This window comes from Lasiodiplodia theobromae, assembly GCF_012971845.1.
Source record: "Lasiodiplodia theobromae strain AM2As chromosome Unknown scaffold_22, whole genome shotgun sequence".
Classification (NCBI taxonomy): Eukaryota; Fungi; Ascomycota; class Dothideomycetes; order Botryosphaeriales; family Botryosphaeriaceae; genus Lasiodiplodia; species Lasiodiplodia theobromae.
The window spans coordinates 305200-324073 of record NW_023336428.1 but is presented as its reverse complement, the minus strand read 5'-3'; the positions used below and the strand labels follow the sequence as shown (position 1 = coordinate 324073).

The window sequence follows — 18874 nt, the reverse complement described above, 5'->3', positions numbered from 1 at the left end:
TCGCGCTGCGCTCAAACTCACTGCCGCCCGTCTTTTTTCTTATGCAAGTTCAGAACACTTGCAAAATGATAGAGAACGACGGTCATAGTATCGTCATCGAAGGTCAGATGATTTCTGAGACTGCTCGTCCACATAATCTGAAATCCTCCAATGCGGTCCAGGTTACGAGCGGTCAAGTCCCTCGAAAACTGGGCATCCTTTGAGACAGTTGGCCCTGGGGCCGTCGTGAAATTTGTGGTAAGAAATTGCTCCAAAGTTGCATTTTGTGGCCATTTAGCATGCGACCTCCCCAGACCAAGGAAGATGTCAGGGTCCGATGGGCCCAGGTAGATCATAAGCCAAAGTCCAATTGTGAGTTCGATGGCATTATCCACCTCTTCCTGAGTAGTGGACTTATATCGCACCGCCAAAGGAACTTTCGTGTCTATACGGCCTACTTTGCCGCTTGCTTGAAGCTTTGTTTCGATAACAGGAAAGAACCTAAGTATCTCCTCAGAGTCGCGTCTTTTGTCCTTGTGGGCAGTAAGATGTTCTACTAGATCGAGGAAATCGGCGTACGTGTCGATTACTAGATTCTGCTTTTTTGGTGATGACCACAAGTTGATCTCCTTCTGGAAATTGCCGAAATATGTGATGACTCCTGATTTATATCCATTTGGCAGTCCGTGAGAACAGCTCCAGAGTCGGCATGCGATCTTCTTCTGCAACGATTCCTTCATGGTCCCGAGTTTTGCGTATTGAAGTAAAGGTTGGTATAACTCTTGATCAATCTGAGTCATCTCAGTCATGGCTGTGGTGTACTTTATTTTTCTGAGAGTATCCTTTCTTTGGTTGCTGTACTGATCGTGCACTTGCTGGGCAGGCTGGTTAGAAGCCCAAATGCAATAGTGAGCGCCGAAAGCCTGTCCATTTGAACTGATCAGAAGCTCATGACGGGCTCACCGGTCGCCACGTCAGCCAATAGCCAAATCCCTGCAATGGGGCTGAGCTGACACTGACGCATGTAATAATTAGGCTGCAAGGCTGATTATCTGGGGCTGTTCAACAGATGCGGGGCAAGGCTGATTGATAATGCCCCAAGTCTCCCTCCGCAGTGCCGCGACAAAACATCGTTCAGTTGGCGAAAGTTTTACTCATGGTATGAGCAGATGGATTCGACTACGGTCCCTGCGGACTCCGTACAAGGGCCCTCACCGCGCATGGTCACCGGACCTTACACAGTGCCACGGTCCGCATCTTTCGCTAGCCTTGCAGAGATGATAAGGCGACGCACACCTCCGACTAAGCAGATCTATCAAGACTCATTTGGCGAGCAATTCACAGACTTGGAGGATCAAATGCGATGGGATCTCGCTGGGACAGCTTTGCAACAATGGAACGACGCACATGGCCCAAGACTCAAGGAAATTATGGAAAATAATGCGAAGGAGATCTACAAGGGTGAAAATGACGCTGATTGCCTCATCATCCGCCGGTGCTACATGCTTGGCCGCGACAAATCACATGCACATCCGACAATCGTCCTTTTCTGCAACCGGAACAACGAGAAGAAAGCCAAGCGCATTTTGAAAAGATCGATGCAGGTAATATCCCGGGCTGACGGCTTTTCAGAACTTTCAGACAGCGGTTTCGAATTTCGGGCATCTCTGGTGCGTGATCTAGAGTCCAAAGGAAATCTTGCGGACCGTTCCGCAGATATCACCCATCCGACATACGACCAGAGTTCTCCTGGCCCGATATCTCTTTGCGGACAGCAAATACTTGTCAACGATACTACAAGACTCGCAACAATTGGGGGAACGATCATCATTGACGGTGCTTATCACGCTCTTACCGTTGCCCATCCATTCTCCGAAATGTCTCACGGAGATACTTCTAGGCATCAAGGCTCAGGAGTGGAGCTTTTCACTATGGAGTGGGCGCTTGGAAGTGACGATGAGAGCGACGACGAAGATACAGCCCACGACTCGGGACATGGGTCAGTAGTTTCAGATGGCTCAAACAGTCCGGCACTGAGAGGTACAATCTTACCAGCTGTAATTTCCCTCACGTATGCTGACGCATTTGAACTAATAGATCCAATCGTACATGAAGCCACACCTCCGAGCCCAGAACCCGGGGATTTTTCGGAAGACTCAGTTGTTGATCGTTCTTGGTCGCTCCAAGTAGCAGAAGACAACCTATCCATGGATTGGGTGACTATGCGACTAGATGATGACAGGTTATTTGCGGCAAACGAAGTAGCGTTGTCATTTGAGGACAACGCCAACCAGAACGAACGGGTTTATTTAGAAAAAGAGAAACAGGAAATTCCAGTGGTGGACGCTATTATCATTGATCAAAAGAAAGTTCTGAGGGCAGGTGGTATCAGTGCCATGAGTACAGGAAAGTTGAAGAGCTCAGGGACCGAAATTGCTTTGTGGGCGCTTAACAGTAGCACAACATTGTGTAAGTTTTCAACTTTGAATCCTACGCTATGGCTGAACCTGCAGCCAGGGCTGGGTTCCTTATGCATAATTTCAGCTATGCCGCTAACATGTGGTCAGCAAAGGGTATATGTGGCTCATGGGCCCTAGACAGTCAAACGCATGAGATACTCGGATCGGTTGTTGCTGGCTCCGAGACACTTGGAGAGATATTCATCGTTCCCATGAAAGACATACTGAAAAGTGTGCGGGAGGAACACAGGGCTTCCGAGGTCAGGTTTCCATCGAAAACAGACTCGTTGTGGCTTTCAGTCTACTACGAAAACACTGAAGCAGTTGCAAGAGTGCTCGAAACTTTCGACAACTTTCCCAGCGACATACCCGAAGCACCTATCCAAGATCCAATCTTCAATCGGATTCATCAAGACGGGGCGACTATGCTCCACTGGTCCGCATGGAAAGGATACCGGACGATTCTGGAAATGCTCTGTGCAGCTGGTGGAGACATCAATGCAAGAACAAAGTCTATGAAAACACCGCTTCATCTTGCGTGTTTCCTTAGCCCTGAGGAGGAATGTTCGCCAGAGTTGAAGAGGAGGAAGGAAATCACGGTCGAATTCCTCCTGTTGCAGGAAGGAGTCGATGTGAATGCAACGGATAAGGACGACAAGACACCTCTCATGATAGCAGAGGAAACAGGATTCGAGTACGCGAAAGAGCTTTTTGAGAATCAAAGTAAGTCATGGTTTTAAATTTTAGAATGAGTACTCACCTACTCCAGCGTATACGCGCCAGGAAAGCAGCTTTTTCACACCGGGTCGAGTAAGTATCCAGGAAGTCTTGGTTGTATATAGCTAACAGTGTAGATGTTCGCTACACCATTTCATGATCGGCTGGCAGAAGCAAGCCTCGATAGGCACAAAGGAAACACAACTCCTAATGGGGCAGCTGAAAAGCACAACTCCCGTATCCGACAATTCATCGTTGTGAAAGAATGCCGTGGGTTTTGTTATGCTTGGTACGTGAAGTTGGTTTGTTTTGTCTTCAGAGGGCCAATTTCTCTAAGTCATTCGCTTTTGGATCACCTTGCTGACTTCGGAGAATAGCCCAGTATCCACTTATGGGGGTCGTGGTACAGCCAGAGAAGGTCTTACTCCGCGCACGCATGCCATAGTGTACACTACGGACACCATCCCTACATATGTGGATGGCGAGACCTCGCTGAGTATAGCACCAATTCCAGTTGTGCCAAGCAACGATGGTGTGAAACTTGAGCAGAGCTCTAGAATCGACTTCGCAATCTACTACCCCATCAACCATGATTGCAAGGTGAAGGATCTTGGCATGGTACACAAGGACTACATTCACTTACTAGCTCAACATGCTAGGCAGGAGAGCGGTTGGTGATAGCATTGAGGGGTTGCAACAAATGGCGTCGGCATTCCCAAAAGCTGTGTTACGAATATACGAGATCAAACGCTTTAAGTCTATCTGCGAATTTTCCGGTTGTTAAAGTTAGAGGTACATAAGTGCAGCGAACTCACAATTAAGTATTTCAGTGGGCTTTGAAGGCTATACGTAGACGGTAAATACCTGGTGTATCGGTTCACTTGTACCCACCATGGCGGGAGTCCAGCCTGTAGCCGGTGAACCCGGCAAGATAAAAATGATGGCCGTAATGACCATACAGTGACGTAGTTATGGCGCGTGTCACGAAAAGATGTGGGAACCCCAGGAAATCAGAGCATAGCCCGTGGCTCGAGAAGGGACTTCCAACAAAATCAATAATCGCAATATGCCTGAGTCAAGCAGCTCTCGTGGAGTTGTCATCAGCGGCGGAGGGCGGGGTATCGGGCGAGCCCTGGCTCGCCATTTCCTGAACAAGGGCGATCGCGTCTTCCTGCTCGACGTCGATGCTGATGAACTGCACCACACCGTCCACGTCCACCTCGCCAAACACCATCCCACCAACCTCTCCTCCTCCATCTGCGACCTCCGCAATGCCGACGAGATCCGCAAGACGATCACCGATGCCGCCAAATTCCTCGGCGGCCACATCGACGTCCTGATCAACAACGCCAGTACGCTCAAATCCCCGCATCCCTCCAACCCGGCGCCCCCAGGGCCCGAGCTAACACCTCAACTTACGCTGCACCCACAGGCATCGCGACGCCGCAATGGAAAGACGGCAAAACCATGCTCGACGCGTCGACGCTGGATGAGTGGCGCGCCTACGTCGACACGAACCTGACGGCGCCCTTCGCCGTCAGCCAGGCGGCGCTGCCGTACATGAGGTGCGACGCCGCCGCCGCCGCCAACGCCGACGCCGCCCGCCACGACGCCAGGCACATCGCCGGGCCCGGCCCGTGTATCGTCCACGTCGGCTCCTTCCGCGCGCACCAGAGCGACCCGAACCAGGAGGGCTACGCCGCGACAAAGGCCGGCCAGCTCGGCCTGATGCACTCGATGGCCGTCAGCTGCGAGCCGTGGGGCATACGTGTGAACCTGGTCGCGCCGGGGCGCATCAAGGTGGCGCATGAGTGCAAGGAGGGCGATGAGAAGGGGATGAGCTGGGCGGAGACGCTGGAGGAGAAGGATGTGCAGCAGCATCCGGCGAATCGCGCGGGCATGCCTGAGGATATTGCGCAGGCGGTGGAGTATTTGGTTAATGCGGGGTTTGTCACTGGGCAGGAGATTACGGTCGATGGCGGCGCGTTGAAGAAGAAGAATAAGTGATTCTCGAGGCCGAAGACTTGTGATAACAGATTATGGTGCGTTGAAAACTCATCTTCTGTAATCCCATCTCTTTGTGAACTTTGGGCATCACCCTGTATCTGAATCCATTACCCGAATTTTACATCGAATCTCTCATAATGAGCCAATACATTTCCTTGACCTGAAGTCTCCACACTAGCTGAAACTTATGCTTTATTTTCCTCGGATGGCCGTGAGCAGTTCGCTACTGCATGGCACGGCACCGGCCCAGATCACAAAGAATGGTGAGCTTGGCCGAACATAGAAAGTCAAGTAAGATTTTATTTCTGCCACTCAGGTTTAAGAACTAACAAACCGCAGTACCTGCCCGTGCGAAAGCACCTCAGTATACCAGACAAGGGTTCATAAAGGTATATAAGTAGCACACACGACTCATACCCAAAATATCCGGACTTATTCCAGATAATGCACTGATGGAGACAAGAACACAGCCTTAATCACATACTTGACTCTGATTGGTGGCGCATTGCTGACTTATGGCATGATCGAGAGCGAGGCGGGGTGCATACGCGCAATCGTCAAAGTTGCTACCTCAGCCGGACAAGACCTAAGCACGCCCTTGCGAGCTGCATCCTCAACTTCCTTCCACATGTGCAGTCCCATATAAGACTGCTTTTGCCGTTACTCTGCATCCAGCATTCACAGAAACGCCTTCTCCGACACCGCGATCCATCATGGACGAGCCTGATCCGACACAGCCTTGCGACATATGCGACCATCTGATCCATCCGAATATAAGCTTGCGCAAGCTGGACGTGCAGAAGATGATTCACTCATCTTTCCGTTGCCGACCATGCATACAATCGACAAAACTGCAAAAGGACCTCTGCACATCATGCAAGCACATGGGACTCAGACACCTGCTCATCTGCTGCCGGCACCTGTTCGAAGAGGCATGGAACTCGGACCCGGACTCAGAGCCAGAGCTCAATCTTTGCTTAGGGTCGTGGGACGAGCTGAGGTCTCGAACCAAGTGCTCACTATGTGAGCTTCTTGCACGCTGTTCGTTACGACTCATCACAGTTAACCGCGGCTATTTATATGACCTCCCATCTTGTGAAATTTTACTTCACATTGAACCCAAGAAGACGACTTCAGCATATCAAAATGAACTACATCTCAGAGTTCGCAGCCTTTACGGCCGTGAAGAGTCCAACATTGGACTAGTCCGTTATTCCGCGATTAATCTCCAATCAAAAGCAAAGCAATGGATAAGACGATTACCATGGGGAAGTATTTGCTTCCCAAGCTCGAGAAAGCTAATCTCTCCATCAACCACGACTTCAATTGGGCATTTTATTGATTGGGAAAGAATCAGAACAGTGCTACACCACTGCCTGTTGAATCATCAAGCATGTTCCGTCAACGACTCAAAACCCCCCCCTCAAAATTTCCGCGTAATCGACGTGCAGCAACGGAAGCTCACATATGTGGAACCCCATGTTCCATACATCGCACTCAGCTACCTGTGGGGCTCACACCCTAGCGGAGAGTTTCTACGGGCTCTTCAGTCAAATATTGTGGAACTACAGCATGAAGGTAGCCTGAACCGCGAGCGACTTCCGACTACCATTCACGATGCAATGGAAGCATGCAAGCGCCTCGACCAAAGATATCTCTGGGCTGATCGCTTGTGTATTTTTCAAGACGAGTCGGACGATAAGCTGTTGTACATCAATTCAATGGATGCCATATACGCGTCCGCATTCCTTGTTCTCGTAGTGACGGATGGGGATATGCACGCTGGAATCCCTGGCCTTTCACGGGAGCGTTCATGTTGGAAAGATTCAGACAGTGTTTGCAACATGAAACTTGAGGTGGAACGTCCTGATTTCGAGGAGGTTGGACTGTCGCCGTGGAACCGTCGTGGATGGACATACCAGGAAGGCATGCTCGCCAAACGAAAGCTTTACATGACACCGTATCAGAGTTTCTACACTTGTAAGGTCAGCATACGGAGCGAAGATCCATCGACTGTTGACTTGGACCCCCAAACGATGCACAGCTGGCCGGGGTCTAGCGTCCTTAGATCCTCGGACGAGTCACACGGGGACCTTTATACTGAACAAACTTTCATTGATTTCACGAATCACGTGCACAGATACACCTGCCGTCATCTCACCAATCCTTCAGACATATTAAAAGCTTTTACAGGAGTGAGTAACGCACTTTGGATGAATCGGGAAAACTTCCTGTATGGGCTACCGCGCACATATTTCGACCAAGCACTATTGTGGCATCCGGACATATACAACAGAAAGATCCCGAAGTGGCGGGAATCAAAGGACCAGTACTGGCCGACATGGGCGTGGTGTTCTATTGATAATCTGCATGGGTGCATCATGGAATATGGGATTCATTGCTGTGGAACGTTGGTTAGATGGTCAATGGTCAACGATGCGTCCGAAATCTCCACCATGGAAGACTTAAAAGAGTGGCATGAACCGGGGGAATGGCGAAAAATCGCCCATTGGCCATCTCAATACCCTCAGCTCTGCATGGCACTTGCGTTGGCTTCAGGCTGCTTCGAGTCGGATTGCTCTCCTGGGCTTGGAACTGAATACACTTTCCCGGAGCTCGCGTCATTGTTCAATTCTCGCTTCCCGTCACCACAAAGCTTCTTCCACTGGATTCGCTTCCGACCTCACTCAGGTTCCAAATTTCTCACCTACCTCCAAGACTTCCCTAAAGGACCGCGGGTTGGCGAGAACTCTACAGAATTCGACAGCGAAGGGACGCTAATCGGCAATGCACAAGTCGCTTCTTTACGACTGAAAGTGCACCAGACAAACGGTATGGGCTACAAATATATGGAGGACTTCGTATCACATGAAATACTGGATAGCCACGGATCCCGTATAGGTCTAATTCGGGGTGATGCGCCCCCAGGAGAGATTTCTCAGGCTCAAGCTGGATCCAACGATACTTTGGAGTTCCTCGCATTGTCGATCAGTGGCCATGCTGTCCTTCAAGGCGTTTTTCGCCTGTACCAGGAAGAAATACCAGAGTTCTTGCGCATCCGAGGCGAAAAGTCAATGCAGCACCGGGGCGAACTCTGTCAAGAGTTTGAGGAGGAACTGGTCAGGAAGAGGGAATTGGGTCTCACTTACTTCGACCGCGATGGGACAGCGCTTTACCCTCCTCCAGTAGTAAACGTCTTGCTTATCGGCCGCCGCGGTCCGTATGCTTACCGTATTGCAATTGGTTGGGTCTTGCTCACCAAATGGGTCGCGGCGAAACCACACTTTGAGACCATCTTTCTTAGGTAAACAGGGCAGTCTGAAGTCCCCCGCAAAACCTCATTTCCGGAATTCAAAGCCTCTGCGGTGTATGTTTTCTCCACTGGTTTCCGCGGACACCTCACTCCCGTCCCTGTTCGCCAGGTCCCTACAACCGTACGGGGAGTCCTACGATTGCCAATGTTCAAAGCAAACACCCCGCAACGGGGTCGCCACACACCCTTGGAGCGTAGCAACTGTGACCCTGGAGCAGGGAAAACCAAGGCGCTCGGCAGTTAGTGAACGTGCATATGGGCAGATTACGGTGTGTATCGATGTACCACCTGAGGCGTGGTGGGTTCTTGGTTGAGTTCCGGATGAGATTGGGAAGCTTTTTTCTTTCTTCTTCCAAGATGGGAGGAGTCTTGGTCAAAATTGAATGATAAGGCTGCTTCTGTGGTTCGGCGCCGGTGTTTGGCGGGCATAACGACTTATGAAACAATCTGCAATGACATGACGTGCAAATGAGAATATTTAATATTTCCCGAAGTAGCAGTAAAACCGTCAGGTGTTTGCTAAGATGGCTTTGATTGGTGCTCGCTTTACCTAGAATCTTTTAGCATCTACGCGTAATGGAATTTCCCGAGAACCCGGTTGAAACAATTATCGATCCATTCGTCCGTCGTCCATAACAAAACAGATCTCAAAATGCAACGTTTACCTTAAAGTCCTCGGTTCGTTGCGCTCAAGCACCCTAAATGGAATTTCCGCGAATAGCGGTGACGCTCGCGCGCGTATTCGCTGGCAATTGACCCGAACTGTGGCGCAGCCAAGCTCTGGGGTAGCACCCCATTCGGTGCGAACATGATGGCAGCAATTGCGGGGAACGATAGAGGTGCTCCCTCCCACGCGGACCCTATCCCACATGGGTAAACGGCCATGGCGTCTTGCATAATGCGGCGCCGAGCGGGTTTACCCAGCTGCAGGTACAAATAAGATTTCGAAATGCCGGCAAACGCACGATGACTTGCAGCACCTCGACCTCCTTTCTCTTCCGCCTCTTCCATTCCGGGGTCTGAAACGCATAAAAGTTGCGGCAATGCTGCGAAACACGATTCTCGCAGCCGCGCTGCTGGCGCAGACGTGCGTCGCCGAGGGGCCGTTCCTGAAGCAGCTCAATGGCACAACCTGGGTCATCGGCAACGACCACTGGAACCTGACGCAGAACGCGAAGTACGGCACGAAGCTGTACTGGAAGGGCAAGGACCTGGTCGGTGATGCTGTGGGCCACTACGTTAGCTACAGTACGCTTCTCCGTCAACCTCACGTATGCGCAACATGAGCCCCTGACACACAGCACCAACCACAGACGGCGCAGCCAACGACCTCGCCTGGCTCAACGCGTCCATCGTCCACCGCACCGACGACTACATCGACGTGCAGTTCGACGCCGTCGAGGGCGAGTTCCACTGGGTCATCTACGCCGACCTCGTCGGCGCGTACCAGTACTTCGTCAACCGTGCGCTGCCCGTGCTGGGCGAGTTCCGCACGCTGTGGCGCCTCGACAACGGGTCGTTCCCCAACGGCCGCACGACGGAGCGCGACGGCGCGCTGCCCGCCTACGCCGAGTACCTCGACGCGACCAAGGTGCAGGACGAGACGTGGCAGAAGGCCGACGGCACCTATCTGACCAAGTACGACTGGAGCGCCTTCATCCGCGAGCAGGACTACTACGGCGTGTACGGCGATGAGTTTGGGAGCTGGTACATCGTAAGCATTCACCACATCTACCCCAGTCTTACCTTCGACCCATCTTTCATGTGCCACGCGAATTGAGGCGCTGACTGCTCATCCAAACCAGAATCCGGGCAAGGAGTATTACAACGGCAACCACTTGAAGCAAGAGCTCATGGTCCACCGCGAGTCCCTCACCGGCGACGCCGTCCAGCTCAACATGATCCACGGCACGCACTTCCAGGCCTCGTCGTCCGACGCCTTCGCCGACGGCAAGCTCTGGGGCCCGTGGCTATGGTACCTCAACGACGGCGACCAGGCCGACGCCGCCGCGCGCGCGGCCGATGAATTCGCGGCCTGGCCCTACGCGTGGTTCGAGCACGCCGGCTTCCAGGAGCGCGCCCCCAAGGTTTCTGGCCGCATCGTGCTGGCCGACGGCCGCCCGGCCGCCGGCGCAGCCGTGTTCCTGGGCGACAACCGCCCGAACAAGACGGCGCTGGACATGGGCACGGGGCTGTACTATACCGCGTACGCCGACGAGGAGGGCGCGTTTGTGTTTGAGGACGTGCGCGCGGGCACGTACGGGTTGCAGGCGTGGTCGAACGGAGGCGCGCTGGCGGACGTGTCGACGTCGCTGCTGGAGAACGACGTGGTGGTGAGTTCGGCCGCGGGAGCGCCGCGACGGAGACAGGACGGCGCTGCGCTCGACCTCGGCGAGTTCGAGTGGCCGCTGCACGTGGGGCGCGAGCGTGTTTTTCAAGTCGGTGACTTTGACCGCAAGAGCTTGGGCTTCAAGCACGGTGGCGCGCCGTATCAGCACGCGCTGGTCAGCGACTGCCCTGCGGACCTGACGTTCAGGGTTGGCGAGAGCGAGGATGCGGATTGGTGCTTCGGGCAAAGCGCGCTGGGTGCTTGGGATATCGAATTTGAGCTCGATGAGGTACCGGTCAACCGGACGGCGATCTTGACCGTGTCTCTGGCGGGATACTCGCAGGGGACGAGCGCGAATATTTTGGTCAACGGCGAGGCGAACAAGGTGGGCAACCTGACCAGCGGCGTTATCCCGAGCGACCAGTGCTTGTATAGGTCGGCGACTACGGCGGGCGAGTGGCATTTGTTCGAGTTCCCGTTCAACGGCGCCAGTGTGTTGAAGGAGGGGTTGAACACGGTTAGTTTTAACGTGACGGCGAGCACCCTGTGGCGCGGATTCTTGTGGGACAGTATCATCCTGGAGTGGGTTTAGGAGAGGTCCTTCAAATAGGAGAGGGGTAGTATAAATGCAGCTTCATCTTGAATGTGCACGGAATTTAACTTCTTATCTGTCTCTTGCCCAATAATTTTCAGTTGGAGATTCGGCCATGTTGCCTGATGTTATCCTGAACGCTCTTCACTGCCGTATCAGCCGTGGGGAACAGTGGTCTTCGAAGCTCAAATGCGCCTACTACATCTAGAATCCTGTTGCACATCAACGTATGTACAAAGGGTGCAGGTGTAGGTCGTACGCCAGTCTTGTGGTACCGTCAGCACTTGAGGTTGTACAGAGACATGTCGAACCCATTGACTGGCTGGCTCTGCTCATGGCGCTGGAGGCACAGGAAGCCAGTATCCGCCCCATCGACATTACCTACCTCAGCGGGCACAGCATCATCTTGGCAGACTCGGCTACCAGTGAGTGGTCCCTAGGTTTGATGTGACTTTGTTCTGCGTGTGTTGGTGCGTGAGTAAATCGACCCAAAATACCGCACCCCCTCATAGCGTGTCAAAGGTTCAGGATGAGAGTGACCTTGCCACCAGATGAGGAGAAGGCATGCCACGGCTGAGGCACTGCAGGAAGTCGCCACACCAGAACACGTCAGACTCGGACGCAGTGAGGCACTGGGGGACAGTTTGCCTTTCCCAGCCATCGGGTTGGGTGCTGGAGCACAGTACTGATTAGGCGCTCAACTGCGTCGATTCTTGGCAGATAGGCGTCAGAGAAAGGTGATTGGATGCGAAATGCTGTGACGATGCATGTGCCCGACAGTTTGAAGGCGAAGGATCGAGGGAGTGGGTTTCGGGAGGGGTGTTGGTTGGCCCAAGCGGTGCATCTGAACCAGTGCACGATTGTTTTGCACCGCCTAAAGACGGAAGGAGGACAGACACAAAGAACGGGGCGGCCTTCAGGCGGGGAGTCGACGTTTTGGTGAGGTTTCAATGTTGCATGCCCGCATTCAGGCCGTTAAACAGTGAGCCGAGACGGTGTTTCAAGCGGTACGACATCTGGAGATCTGGAGCGTGACCACACATTCCTCATCCAAGAGTCGACCAATTGGCTCTTCTAGAAACGAATATCCTAGAGTTGAGTACTCTAACTGAAAGAATCCAGGGTTCCACGGAATCCGGCAAAACGAAAGGGATGCCGTAGGATTGGGGCAGTGTATGTTTGTGCCGCCGAGTATGCCCTCAAAGGGAAAAGCGTGTTTTTGGGGGTACGAGCATGGTGGGGAGGACGATGCATACATAGTACGATGGGACCCGAGTGTTGCATGCGTGGTTCATGTCTGGACGTGGGCACAACTCATTTCGTGCGGTACGAGAATCCTCCGAGGCAGAAACGGGACGACAGGAAGCTTGGCTTCCCCAGAACGAAGGCCCTGCTAGTAGGGGTTGAAAGAGGCAAATGCATGATGAAGTTTTACCATAGGGCACGGGTGACTCCGCCGCGAGAAGGGTGCTTCTGATTGGCCAAGCAATTGTTGGTTGACCGCATCCAAGCCGCTGATCGTCTCGGCTTTTTTGCTTCTGTTGAGCGATGAGTGGAGTTGCCTCGGAGAAAGGCGAGGCGCACAGGCGGAGGAGAGAGCGAGTCGAATGTCCGGTGTGTGCTGTAGCGAGCAGCTACTGTATTCGGAGCAGGAATCGGCAGGCGGGCAGCAACGCGCGCGGCAACAATTTCCGGCTCGGAGGCGGATTATCTATTTCGCTCGTCACCCAACACCTGCGCTGATCCGCGCAGCTCGCACAGCCGCCCGTCTCCCTTGGCGTACCAACTGTTCAGCGCCTGCTCAGCCGTGTCATCGACCACAGGATCAGCCTCCGTGCGGCGTCCCAAGCCGGGCGGCCACCAACCCAGCCCCCACGGCCCGAAGCACGGTGGCCCCTAAGGTTCCCCGTCGCCGACCCGCAATTCGGTACAAGCAAGCAGGGCCTGTGCCTCACAACGGCCCATTTTCGGGGCTGTGTCCATCGAAATAACTCACCCGTACGCCCATGCCACTCTCCAGTCCGCCTTGTCTGCGCACCCGCATCTCGCTGCTGCATCGGCTTCATGCATAATAACTGCTCGGCAGCTTCCCGAACAGTGGCTGTCGGCCTGTTCCCGAGCACGTGGGCCATTGGGTCGTCGTGTCGTTGCTTTTAGCGTGCCTCTGAATCGCGCCGTCTCCGCATGCATCTCCATAGAGACTAAAGGGGCAGGGGTGCCGCTCATGTTGCCATTGACAGCCCACGGCGCATTGCATCAGCCGAGCGCTCGACGCGCAACTCCTCTCACCATTGTCGCAACAAGCCGTCGCAACAAGCATTCGCAAGCAGCCTTGTCTGCCGATGGCTGACGACCATGTCGCACAGCCGCATCGCGCAGGATGTGGTTGTGCTTATTTTAGCTTGCTTCTGTACAGCCCCTCTGCCTCCTGCTGTGTTTCGAAATTGGGAGCCTCATTGCACGGCGCACTAGATCCCGGAACGAGCCCTGGTCCTAAGCGCTCTTGCCCGTCCGGGGCAAAGGGCTAGGCCGCCGACAAGTCGAAATGTCGGAGTGTGCCCTTGCTATAGGGGATCTGCATCCATGGCGCTTGAGTCCCGATCGGCACCTGCCTGCTGGCTTTGACCGCCTGCTCAGCCCTGCTGTCTGAGATGACCAACTCTCATCCTGGTGGGTCAAAGGATCTGTGGATTGCGGAGCTCCAGGTGACGGCTGTTCCACCCCTTGATATGTGGGCCGGCCGTTGGCTGTCTTCGGCCTGCCGACCCGGTGCGGCTTTCTCTCCACTGCACCTGCCCAGGACGAAACCTCTTCGATCCGAGGCTTCTTCGACATGGCTCTCCTCCTCAACCACCTTGTGTCCTTTGTGTCCAGGGACGAGATGTATCACAGGGGGAATGCCGACTTCACTCGTCCATCCCACGGCCTGATGGCTGTCAGGTTGGTCCATCATGCCTCTGCTTTGGGCCTGCTCTTTGACTGACACAACCAGCCTATGGACCATCTCTGCGTCCGTGTCGATACTGTCGAGCCGGTTCATCCTAATAGAACTCAACTATCGTAAGCGTCCCACTTTCTTCTGTTGTGGATACGTGACTAATATGCTCCTGTAGATTTCCGTACGGCCTCTCTATTGCCTGTCCGCTGCCCCGCTAACTGTATCAGCACTTCATTTGCTCCTGGTGCACCTCTTCGTCTTGTCGGCCATCCTGGTTAGCCACCGGTTTGCTTCTGCCATCAAGGCCCGTTACCAAGCACCGAGCTGGTTCCACGCCACCGTCGAGTACACCGGCGAGTCCAACCCCGATGAGCGTTGGTATCATGGGTTCCCAACCGCGCTTTGCGCGGCTGCAGCCCTCCCATTGCTTATGCAGGCCATCCTTCACTGGGTGAACCTTTCCACTTTGGCCCTCATGCCGGTAAGATTGGGTTCCCTGGTGGTTTGCATGCTTAACTGATAGCCATCTAGGCTTTCGCCTATCTTTTCTGTGACATCTGGACCATGATCACGACCAAGCACTACTCCCTCTGGATCAAGTTCCTCGAAGTTATCCTACAATCCGCATGCTGTGCGGTTATTCTTTATGATGAATACCGCTTGACGCCGCAAGGCATCTTCTGCACATTGATGGCAATGCTTTTCACAGGCTTAGCGATGGGATTCAGTAAAATGTCCCATATGTCGCCCTCGGATACCTTCTCCCGTCGGAAATCTCCTTCTCTCATCACGACAATCGCCATCTCATTTTTTATCACTTTCGTCTGGTGCGTCAAGAAGGAAGAGACGTTGATGGCCGCGGAACATATTCTCGATGTTGATCCCATGGTCCTTGGCCTTAATGTCGGTTCTACTGTGGCCGCCGTTCTCTTCGGCAATTCGTTCATCGTACCAATCAGCGTCGAGGACCACTTCTCTCCCGATGTGAGCAGGAGTCGCGTTTTGATTGCCCAGGTGTCAGCCTCTTTCGGGTTTACGGCCATTGTCGGTTTTGCTTCCTCCTACTTGACGATGAGGTCGTACGCAACCGTATTACAAGCGGGCGCATTTTGTCTTGCTGTGGTATGCATCATCAACGCACCTCGACCGGTCGATAACCAAGATCGTACCATGTTTCGGACCTCGTTGTACGACCTGGAGCGCTTTCAGCCCGGTCTGGTATCCCTGGACTCGGAACCCTTGGACGATGGCGACAGCAGCCCAGAGCAAGGGTTGCTTGGAGAAGCGCATTCCACTGACCGCCTTGATTATGAACGATGGATGAGGAAGTTTGAGACGCCTTCAGTACTCTCGATCGCTGCGTATTCCGTAATAATTCTCACTTGGATTGGATTCCTGGCCTGTAATTTCGCAGGCGTATCGAGTTCGGACATTTCTGAACCGATTCCTCAGCTCGATCTCGCTTACGAGCCCGTCCACGGTTTCGACGTCGTCATCAGCATGTACAAGGAGCCTATCGAATCCGTCACATCCATCATGGAGGGACTGTCGGCTATCCCGGCCATTGCCGAGTCTTCGCCGAGGCTGTTTCTTTACACGAAGGACGAGGATTTGGAGCCTTCCACCATCGCTGAGCTCGGAAATGCCACTAATGCGTTCAAGGTCATCAAGCTGCCAAACGTCGGTCGCGAGGGCGAGACATATCTTGAGCACATTCTCCTTAACTGGGATTCCCTTGCAAAGCACACCCTCTTTGTTCAGGCCGACGTTCACAACCCGCGCGAATTCTTCAACCGTGTCCAGGATTACTATTCGCCGAACACGGGCATGCTCAGCCTCGGCTTCAGCGGCAAAACATGCGACACGGCCAACTGTGGCGACCGTTGGAGCTGGTACGAGGGCAGCTCTCTGCTGAATGACGTGTGCAGACGTGTAGATGGAGAGGATTGTAAGAACATCCTCCTCTCGTACAAGGGTCAATTCATTACCTCGGCGGCCCGTATCCGTGCCGTGGAACGCGAACTGTACGAAGACCTAAAGTCAGCGATGACGGACCCGGATAGCTGGGCGCACAAAGAGCCGTGGCTCAATGGCCGACCGGATTCGCTCAACGCTCCTCGATTCGGATACACCATGGAACGGCTGTGGTCCGTGGTGATGCAGTGTTCGACGGAGGAGGTTGCTTGGAGGTGCCCAACGCTGCTGAGCCGCACGAGAAGAGGAGGTGATTTGACTGATTGTCAATGTATGGACCCGAAGAACGATGCTCGTCTTGGATTGAATTCCACTGTTCCGACCTGAAAAAAGCTCTATGATACCCCTAATAATTGGATTTAATTACTTTCTTACGACGGTTGCGCCTGTGACGCCTTCTTCACCACGAAATCCGTTGCGTTCTGAAGATATTTCTCGACAAGACCCAGATGAACCGCAACATTCTCGCCGCTATCGCACATCGGGTCGCCACGGTCGCAGTACGACTGCACCCGCCCGTCATACCAACGACACTGCTCCACGTTCCTATACGGATAGATCTTGCTCACAGTCAGCAAAATTTGCCACCAAAGAGAATGCGAACCTGCCGCTGCCAAGGAAATCAAAAGTCTCGAAGGGAAATGGAACAGTAACTTACGCCATCACGCATTGCCGTTCCAACATTCCACGCCGTCTGGCCCCCAATGTGACCCGGATCTCCCATCATAACGACCGCCGTAACTGTAACAGCGCCGCCCGTATCAGCACACACCGCCGCAGCCCGACCACAGAAAAAAAAAAAGCAAAAGGCTACGAGCAATACTACTCACTCTTCTCCCCCCACGCCCGATTCAACGGCGCCACCTCCCCGAAATTCACGCTCTGCCCCGCCGCCGTCCCGTCGCGCCCGCACAGCGCATCGCCCACGACCTGCGCTCCCGGTCGTCCGTAACCGAACAGCGCGATGCCCGCGCCGCCGCCGCCGTCGGCGCACATGGCGATGGAGTCGTTGATCTTGGCGCGCAGGTCGCGGATGCCGGCGTCGACGGCGGCGACGTAGGTGGACGGGTCGGTAAAGCGCACAGCGGCCGGGTCGTAGTAGGGCACGGCGACGGTGCTGATGTTGGAGCTGGGCAGCTGCGCGAAGGTGGCGTTGACGAGCGGGTCGAGCGCGGTCGCGGGGGGGTTGATGTCGTCGTCGGTGTGGGTCGTGGTCGAGGCTAGGAGCGGGGCGACGACGATGATGTGGAGGTTTTCGGGGCAGGTGGGGAATTGGATTGGGATGAGGGCGGTGGTGGGGAGGGAGAGGAGGGAGAGGGTGAGGAGGGTGGTTGTGGCGAGGTGGTGGAGGGGCATTGTGGTGGTGGTGTGGGGAGATGGTGATGTGGGGAGGTATAGTCTGGTGGTGGGTTTGGATTTTTGGGCTCTTGCACGCGGGAAAAGAGAGAGAGAGAGAGAGAGAGAGAGAGGGCGCGAGAGAGGAGGGGCATAGAAGTGGTTGTTATAGATCATGCATCGCGTTGCAGCGAGCTGAGCTGCTGAATTTGGCTCAAGAACGCCATTTCGCCATTTACGGTCTCTGTATTCCTGTGCGTGACGGATGGAGAAACGTGGGTCCGCCATGGGCGAACGAGGGGTGAGTATGGCGTTGAAGACGTAACATCATCGTAGACTTTTTTTGAATCATGAAGAAGGATTTTGTACGTTGTCGCGTTGGTACCGTGAAAGTGTTCATTGGGTGCGCGTGAGTGATATTCGCTGGTTGTGGGGCTGACGGCGGTCGGCTGGAGTGAGACTGGCAGAGACTGGAGAACAAAGGCCGGTTGCGCTTCAGCCACGCGAGGGAAGGAGCTGGAGAGGGTAATTTGTTCGAGGAGAAGTTGTACAAAGGGGTCTTGGCGCTGGGGGTGGCGGCATTGGATGCTGACGCTGCTTTGAGTCTACAATGGACTCGCAATGAGGAGTTGAGACTTTGGAGATTGGAGGAGGTGAATCTGCAACAAAAGAATCCTGAGAGGGTCCAAAGCAGAAGCTCGGTTGCAGTTTGCGAAGAACAAACCACGAACGGTCTACCTCCAGCAATGGATCACGTGACTCTTCGATGGTAATGGTTGTCACTCAAGGCCGGAGGTCCGACCCGTAACAATATAGACACTACTGACGTAAACCAATCTCGTGTGGTATCAGCACATACAACATCCATTTAGCTCCATCTTTTACAGCCGGTAACCGCTGAGGAGATACTGAGCACTGGTGGTTTGTAGGGGGGCGTGGCACACTACCCAACTCCCCCGAGGCCATGCCTCTATTTGTTCTTTTTCCCAAGCTCTTAGTTCGGACTTAAATTGCTATTTCTTTTTTTTATCTAACTTTCAGAATTATACCCTTGATAAAGCATGCGTTCAGACTGAATGTTGTTACCGTCACCAGCCGATAGGAGAGAGTAGATAAAAGTAGTGTGTCTTCAGAAATAACCCCACGATGCGTGGGGCACGTCTCCACATGTAATTCGTGGTTTCTCCGCACTAATAATAGTCTACTGATTGAGCCCGAAGTGACTTTTGAA

At 53.7% G+C, this 18874-nt stretch overlaps 4 protein-coding genes across 4 annotated transcripts; 3 read left to right on the top strand and 1 right to left on the bottom strand.

The window, feature by feature from the left end:
- Positions 1 to 4221: 4221 nt before the first annotated feature.
- LTHEOB_7378 (Short chain alcohol dehydrogenase) lies at positions 4222 to 5162 on the top strand (the record flags this gene model as incomplete). The annotated part of the gene is made up of 2 exons (XM_035516737.1): positions 4222 to 4507; positions 4588 to 5162. 2 exons carry the CDS (start codon positions 4222 to 4224, stop codon positions 5160 to 5162), a joined length of 861 nt encoding a protein of 286 aa, XP_035371349.1.
- Positions 5163 to 9518: 4356 nt separating this feature from the next.
- On the top strand, positions 9519 to 11396 carry LTHEOB_7377 (Rhamnogalacturonate lyase; the record flags this gene model as incomplete). Its single annotated transcript, XM_035516736.1, has 3 exons — positions 9519 to 9723; positions 9789 to 10189; positions 10281 to 11396. 3 exons carry the CDS (start codon positions 9519 to 9521, stop codon positions 11394 to 11396), a joined length of 1722 nt encoding a protein of 573 aa, XP_035371348.1.
- A 2833-nt stretch (positions 11397 to 14229) lies between these two features.
- Positions 14230 to 16635, top strand: LTHEOB_7376 (uncharacterized protein; the record flags this gene model as incomplete). Its single annotated transcript, XM_035516735.1, has 5 exons — positions 14230 to 14336; positions 14389 to 14456; positions 14510 to 14515; positions 14562 to 14815; positions 14866 to 16635. 5 exons carry the CDS (start codon positions 14230 to 14232, stop codon positions 16633 to 16635), a joined length of 2205 nt encoding a protein of 734 aa, XP_035371347.1.
- Positions 16636 to 16679: 44 nt separating this feature from the next.
- LTHEOB_7375 (Acetylxylan esterase) lies at positions 16680 to 17664 on the bottom strand (the record flags this gene model as incomplete). The annotated part of the gene is made up of 3 exons (XM_035516734.1): positions 16680 to 16868; positions 16967 to 17049; positions 17139 to 17664. The coding sequence occupies 3 exons, from the start codon at positions 17662 to 17664 to the stop codon at positions 16680 to 16682; spliced, it is 798 nt and encodes a 265-aa protein (XP_035371346.1).
- Between the last annotated feature and the right edge of the window lie 1210 nt (positions 17665 to 18874).